We start from the raw sequence: 7,678 nt of genomic DNA on the forward strand, positions 1-7,678 counted from the left end.
CAGAATGTTTAGGGATGCAGCATATAATCCTTCAGCAGAATGTTTAGGGATGTAGCATATAATCCTTCAGCTTGTCTATTCACTCCCTTTATCATGTTAGTGAATTTTTATTTCACTCCTATCATTTTGGGGTCAGGATATTTAAGCAAAATATTTTCAATAAAAAAAAAAAGTTTTGCTATGAAGGTTATCCAGTACCTCTTGAGTTTTCCCCTCCGTTCCATTCATAGTGTTTCTGTTAGGTTTCCTAGCACCTCTTGGCTTGTAGAAATCACTCCTGCCTTCACCCACACAGCTGCTCAGAGATGCTTCATAAAGTCTTCTAGAGGCATTGTGTTGTCTTAGCATCTGCAATACTCTTGCTCCATCGGTCTTCTCTCCCATTTGTTTCTCTTCTACCGACCAGAATTAGTGATGGAGCACCCCAAGGCACAGGATTAGCTCTCTTTTCCTTCCCAGAAGTCATGTATCAGTGATCTCATCTGTAGCTTCCTTTCAACGTATCTGTCGAGCTCCACACTTAAATATTCAACTGTCATCTCCTTCTGCTTACCACAAGAACAGTAGAGCCATAGAACTTGCCTTTCCTACCATATATACAATACTCCTCTTCGTCTCAATAATTTCCATATCTTTTATGCATACTCCATTGCTTCAAACCTATATTCTTCAATTGTTCTTTTTCTCAGCCCAGTCACCATCCTGTTGGTAGGTCAAATTTGTACTGTATCTGGTTTCCACTTTTTAGCTGTTAGGATTATTTGTTTGGAAAGTTGTGGTAGCATCCTAACCAGTCTCTCTGCTGATTTTGTTCCCTTTCTTCAATTGTGTGTGTTTCTGTGTTTCTCTGTGTGTGTCTGTGTGTGTTTCTATCTATCTCTCTGTGTGTTGTTCTATGTGTATCTGTATGTATGTTGTCTGTATGTGTCTTTGTGTGTCTCTGTCTGTTTATCTGTATGTGTGTATGTGTGTGTGTTTCTACGTATGTCTGTATGTGTTTGTGTGTATACATGTGTGTTTCTACGTGTCTGTGTATCTGTGTGTATATTTTTCTGTGTGTCTGTGTGTGTGTGTGTTTCTCTGTGTGTCTGTGTGTTTCACCCTCTCTCATGTGTGTGTGTTAACAATAGGATGCTGTCCCAGTACACATGTCACAGTCAGACAGCAAGTTGTGAGATCAGTTCTCTTCCTGCATTTCAGGATGGAACTTCAGTCAGTAGGCTGGCACCTGCTGATCCTTCTCACCATGCCCTTCACCCCCACTGTTCCATTTTCAAGTTCATAAATGTAGCCAGAGCTCTGTTGACTGCATGAGTGCCATGTAGGTGAGGGCAGGCTCCCTGTATAAATGTAAAGAAGCCTTTTCCTGCTAAAGCAAGATTGTACTTAAGGTAAAGCAAACACTGGGTCATTGCTTATTGATTACAGTGACCAAGTTGTTTAGCCTACGGAAAAGCTTACACTTTATCGGGATATTGGCATGGCCTTAGTAGACACTTAGATTAACTACAGTGTATTTCTGGAAATAATTTTAATTCTAAATATTATAATTTTCTTGTAGTTGACTTGGTTTCATTTTACTTCCAAGAATTCTAAAGAAATAGAAAACAAAATATTGTGTCATTCAACCATCACAGGGGTCGAGAACCACTTACCTAAGTGGTCGTTTCGTGTGATATGAGTTGTCTTAGTTTGACAAAACTGACTATGTCCTTATGGAACTTGAGACATCTGACAAGGCTGTGCGTGCCTCCCTGCTTTCTATTTTCCTCCCGATCAGGAAACTACCTAGAAACCTATTGCATTATTTCATCACACCTGCTGTCTTGTCTGCTTTCATGACTCTTCTCCTCCTGCCCTTGCTAGTTTTCCTCAATAGCTTTATTACTACCATCGAGGAGACTGTAGTTAGATTATGCTTTCATTTTTTAATTTTCTGAGAGCAAGCTTTGTCATGTTGGTAATTTCTTCAAAATGTCTCACTGAAACATAGTATTTCCTGTATTACAATATTTTAGTACTTCCTCCTTGATGAGTATGTCCATAAACTGTCTTATTAATCCTTCCTATATTCTCCCATTTCTGTTGTTCAACACTTGAGATACTGTATATCAGTCCTAAAAGATAAGACTCGGAACAATTGCTATTTATTTTGGGCAAAGAAGGACCACTTAAAGAAATTCAGATCCCTTCGTATATGTCTTCTCATCTCTTCTAACCCAGAGAGTGTACAGACTAAACCTTTGCCAAATAATTCTTCCCAAATGAAATATGCAGAAGACTTTAGGACATACTCTTCACCTAACAGCAAGGCAACAAGTGAGCTGCAAGTCTACCATCTTTATTACATCATTAGCCTGTAGTGTGTTGTGCCTTTAGATAATTCACATTATTCAAAATGCATTTTTTTCTCTTTATTCCAGGATGAAGTCGTGATGATCTTAGGAGAAATAATGTTTTTAAATGAGTTCTGTGAAGCAATAGTGTTTCTCTTTGTACTAGTTTGCCAAGTCTTATCAGTATATAAAATGTCACTTTTGGTAGGGATGGCCATTGCTATCCTTATTTATAATAAGAGTAACATATTTTAAAATCCCTGTTTTTGGTGGGGGATACTGAGGATCAAACCTGAGACCTTGCATATATTACACAATTTTACCACTGAGATACCTTTTCAAGCCCCAGAAAGCAGTTTTTAAGAAATAAATAATAATTATGAATGCCCTACATTTAAAAACACTTTTCATTCTATTTTCAGATTGAAAAGTTAACTGGTCATCTCAAAGAGAAAGTAGACCAGTGCAGTGAGCTGCTGCTGTGCAAAGAGCAGCTGCAGAGGGATGTGCAGGACCGTGATGCCGAGATAGAGAAGCTGCAGTGCCGGAGGCAGGAACTGGAGCACGCCCTGCTTGTTAGTGCTGAGGTGCGCGGACCACGTGAGCTCGGTGACAGCCACACTTAGTTACAGAGTGGTGTTACCTTTCGACATTATGAAACAGTGTATATTCATAACTCTGTTTTCCTTCCAGATATAATTTGCATTCCTTGTCTGTAATACAGGAAGATTAGTTAAGCTAGAAGAGTTCATTACAATTTTACTTGTCACTTATGACCAGGAGCTATATTTTAGACTCCAGCCTGACTCCAGACTAAGATGTAATGAAGTCCTTCCCATTATTCCACAGGAGCAGAGTGAATAGAAGAACAGACCGAGAAAGCTTGGAGGCAGGCAGCTGAGAAGAGACTTCTCTTTTATCTGAGCAATGAGTTTTAAATATCAGGCAGATGGGAAGAGACTTTCGTTTTATATGAAGATTGAGTTTTAAATATCAGCAGTTTGTGTTTGATTTATGAAAAATGCATTCAAGGCTGAACACGTGTACCTTTTTGAATATTTTCAAATGTAGAATTTCCCCCCTTTTAAGTTGGAGAAATAGAGTTACTGCTAAATAAATAAAAATGTCGCAATGAGTTGTCAGGGTAATGTCTAAAGTTTTGAAAAAGTTCCTAATGTGTTTTTTAGATAAACAACCAGAAGCAGTCTGGAGGTGTAGAGATTGAGCCTGCATTATCTTTAGAAGTTCAGTTGCAGGCTGAACGGGATGCTATTGACAGAAAGGAAAAGGAGGTAAGGAGTTTCTGTTTATTTGTTATTCTGTGGTTTGAATTATTTTACATCAATTACTTTGAAAGTATCATTTGAACAGAAGGGCATTATTGTCTGAAAGCAAAGTTCCCTGGTTCTCAGTTCACTCCCTTGAAGACTAACCTTGGAGATTATAATCCGAACAGATAAGCGAATAAAGGCAGTGTTCATGGAAAGAGGACCTTGAAGCAGGAAGACATTTAGATGAAAGAGAAACCAGTGTAGTTGCTGTGGCCTGAGTGAAGAGGAGAATAGAGAGCTGGTAGTGTGGGCCACAGGAAGCTCGTGCCTCTCTGCTGCTGCCCGCAATGTGCGCAGTCTGTCACTGCGGCTCTGCTACGTCTTTGCCAGCTTCCGTAGTTGAAGTTCTCACTACTTAAAATATTTCCCCGAGAGATTATTGCCCTCCTTCATAAGTAAGGCATGTTGTTAACATAGTGGGTCGAAGTTACAGTAACTGGGATTGAGCATGGAGCTCACTGTTAGAGCGCACTAGCCCAGCTTGTGCAAGCACCTGGGATTCCCCAACATCACAAATATTAGCAATAGCCATCACCACAGGAAGAATAAGAGTCCTCCTGTCTTTCTGAATCACATCTGTCTAGGAATGGTCTTACAACGCAGTTGCTCGGGAGACTGAGGTGGGTGCAAGGACAAGGACCTGGAGTTCCCAGTCAGACTGAGAAACACAGTTAGGCCCTATGTTAAAAGAGAAGATTCATTATTATTACAAAAGCAAATTCAGCTTTCTACTTCATGTATAATATATTTAAAAGTTTTCTTTCTGGATTACATGTTAATGATGTGGATATGACCTCTCAGAAGTGTGTAGGAGTGCATGCTCTCATGCACCTTTGTGTAGAAACACAGCTCAGCCGCTGGAATCATTCCTCGGGACCTGTCCACCTCTTTTATTTTTCGAAGATTTATCTTTAGTTTTTTAATTGTGTGTGTTTCTATGAGATATGTGCTTGTGAATCTGTCCACCAGCCAGAGTACAGAAAAGGGTATAACTGCCCTGGAACTGGCGCTGCATGACATTTTGAGGCACCTAACATGAATGCTAGGGACCAAACTAGGGTCCTCTGTAAGAACTGTGTGTACTCTTAACCACTGAGTCGTATCCCCAGAACTCCATCCTTGCCTCTGTGTTTTTGAGACAGGGCATCTCTCTGGCCTGGAACTCACCCGTTAGACTGGACCTGGCTCGTCAGTGAGTCCCGGAGATCCTCCCATTTCTACCTCCCTAGAGCTAGGATTCCAAGCATGTGCTATCATGATTGGTGACTTTACATGGACGCAGTAGATCTCATGCTTGCACACCAACTGCTTTACCAAATGGGCCATCTGCCAGTCCTAAAATTGTTCAACTTACATGTTTTTCTGAGTATAATTTTTCAGGACATTAAATATATCTCAAATATTTGCTGGGTTTAAATAATATAGAAGTGTTAAAACAAGCTTTAAAAGATACAAAAATAGTTTAGATAACAGCCAAAATGATGTTCAGATATCAGCTCAAATGATGACATCTATGCAGATGAGGGTAGTTGAAAGAACCTTTCTAGAATAGCATGATCTTTCTACTGGCAGCTCATCTGACAGGTATTTATCAGAAAAGGTCTTGTTTGTTTAGGTTTTATTATTTTGTGAAAGCAAAGAGCATTTTTTATGCATAATCACTTTTCCTTATTCAAGAACTGATGTGGAGAGACTGATACTACATTAACTCAGAAGGCTAGAGAAGTAGTCCATGGCAGAGGGTTAGTCTGGGTGCATAAAATGTTGGTTTGATTCCTGCCACCACAGAAAACTAAATGCCCACCTGTATCTTAAGTTGCTTTTAAGTCATCACTTAAATAGGCATGTGGAAATCCATTCATTAAACATCTATTAAGTAGTTATAAAGTAATTGGTTAAATGATTGTTACTATCCTCAAAAAACCCATCTACACATAATATTAAAATCTTTTTTGTAGTTTGAGGACAGGTATGCTGGCACACACCTTTATTCCCAACACTATGCAGGCATATCTTTGAGTTTGAGGCTAACCTGGTCTACACAGCAAGTTCCACAACAGCCAGGGCTACATTTAAAAAAAAAAAAAAAAAAAACCTTATCTCGAAAAACAAAACAGAAAAATATAGTTTGAGCATGTTTAGGTAAACACAGCTTAGAAAACCATTTTCCTTTATTGCCATTTACATGTCTTAAACATACATCCTTTGTAAATGAAATAGAACTCTTTTCTGTTTGACAGTAGCACTTGTATGATCTGGGTTTTGTTTTTTCCCTCTCGGATAACTTTGTTCTAAAGATTTCTAACTTAGAAGAGCAATTAGAGCAATTCAGAGAAGAACTGGAAAATAAGAACGACGAGGTTCAGGAGCTCCACATGCAGCTAGAAATACAAAGAAAGGAGTCCACCACCCGTCTGCAAGAGCTCCAGCAAGAAAATAAGTTGTATCAGGTAATTAGCTTATAAAAACAACTCACGTTTTTAATACTTCGTACTTTCATAAATATTTGCTAGCAGCAACATTAGTAAGCAAGTGAAATTGAATGGGACGGGGGCTGGAGAGATGGCTCAGTGGTTAAGAGCATTACCTGCTCTTCCAAAGGTCCTGAGTTCAATTCCCAGCAACCACATGGTGGCTCACAACCATCTGTAATGGGGTCTGGTGCCCTCTTCTGGCCTTCAAGCATATACACAGACAGAATATTGTATACATAATAAATAAATATTTAAAAAAAAAGAAATTGAATGGGACTTATTTACTGCTCAACATAGACAATTGAATTCGTCATGAATAAAAATAGTTGAGATTGTTTATCAAAATATTTTCTGAATTATTGAAATACAGTATCTCATTTTAATTTTATTATATACACTATTTTTATGGGACTTAATTAAGGAAATGTTCTGAAAAATAACATGTAATGATCATATAATTATGAGTTATTTTTGTCCCTAGGATGAAATGAAAAAGCTGGAGTTTATCGTGAAAGAATCTGATCTTACACCTCTTCCAGATCAGCCTACATTATTTGGGAAATTCACACAAATAATACAAGAAAAGGACGCTAAAATTGACCAGTTAAATGAACAGTTGGCTAAAGTCCATCATCAGCTTAAACTTGCAACAACAGATAAGGAGGTGTGCCACTTCAAATTTGTTTGTCATCCAAAGCAGAAAGGATAGAGAGACAGAATGGAGATCATCTACCAGAATGTGAGAATAGCAGAGTTAGAGAGGCGAGGGCCTGAAATGCATTTAGTTTTCTATAAGGAACACAAGTGGAGTGGAAGAGAAAGTGCTAGAGCTACAGAAACCTTTAGAAGAGGACACTGAGAAAAATCAGGAAGGCAAAGAAAAAGAAAGAAGCCGCTAAGATTTTTAGATTTGCATGGTTACTTTTCAATGTGATTTTCTTTTCTTTCTACTTAAATACTCTCGGTAACTGTAGGGAAGTGAGTGCTACAGCTCTGGAGCTGCAAATATCCTGACTTATTGGGAAACCAGGCTATACTTAAAGCCCCAATAGGACAGCTCAGGTCTGGAGAAAAATCAGGAGGCCAGGCTACCTGAAGCTGGGGTGCAGTGGGGGGTGGTCTCCCCATGGGATATAGCAATCCTGCTCCTGTCCTGGAGAGCCTCTACAGCTGAGCTCTGCCCTGTTCCCCTAAGGGAATGTAGCAGAGCTATCAGCAGCCTCTTCTCTGACCCAAGAAACACTTCACTGAAGGGGAAGCCCCTGCAGAAAAGTAGAAATCTCCTCCCACTCAGCCAAAAGTTGTTACCTTTACTGCTCAGCCTTGCTCAGCCCCACCCCCACCCCAAGGGAACTTCTCAGCAAGGTTTTTTAGCACTGTCCCCTAAGGGACTTTCCAGCTAGGTTTTTATATTCTGCACCACAGATGAAGATCATCACCCAAGACTCTTTAGAGAAAAAGATTTATTTGGGAAGGAGTTCCAGGAGAGTGGCTGCCTCTGTCAGGGAGGGTCTCCAAGGGAACAGGCGGGGGGGGG

General features: G+C 39.6%; 1 protein-coding gene across 5 annotated transcripts in view; it reads left to right on the top strand.

Moving 5' to 3' along the window:
* Positions 1-7,678, top strand: part of Akap9 (A-kinase anchoring protein 9) — a 132,126-nt gene that overhangs the window by 96,044 nt on the left and 28,404 nt on the right. For all 5 annotated transcript variants that reach the window (XM_013350436.2, XM_013350435.2, XM_005358314.3 and 2 more), the window contains 4 exons: positions 2,759-2,923; positions 3,524-3,628; positions 5,965-6,117; positions 6,623-6,805. In XM_013350436.2, coding sequence (XP_013205890.1) covers positions 2,759-2,923; positions 3,524-3,628; positions 5,965-6,117; positions 6,623-6,805 — 606 coding nt within the window. The remainder of the gene's footprint in view (positions 1-2,758; positions 2,924-3,523; positions 3,629-5,964; positions 6,118-6,622; positions 6,806-7,678) is intronic.

The sequence above is a fragment of the Microtus ochrogaster genome, chromosome 26 (genome assembly GCF_000317375.1).
Source record: "Microtus ochrogaster isolate Prairie Vole_2 chromosome 26, MicOch1.0, whole genome shotgun sequence".
Lineage (NCBI taxonomy): Eukaryota > Metazoa > Chordata > Mammalia > Rodentia > Cricetidae > Microtus > Microtus ochrogaster.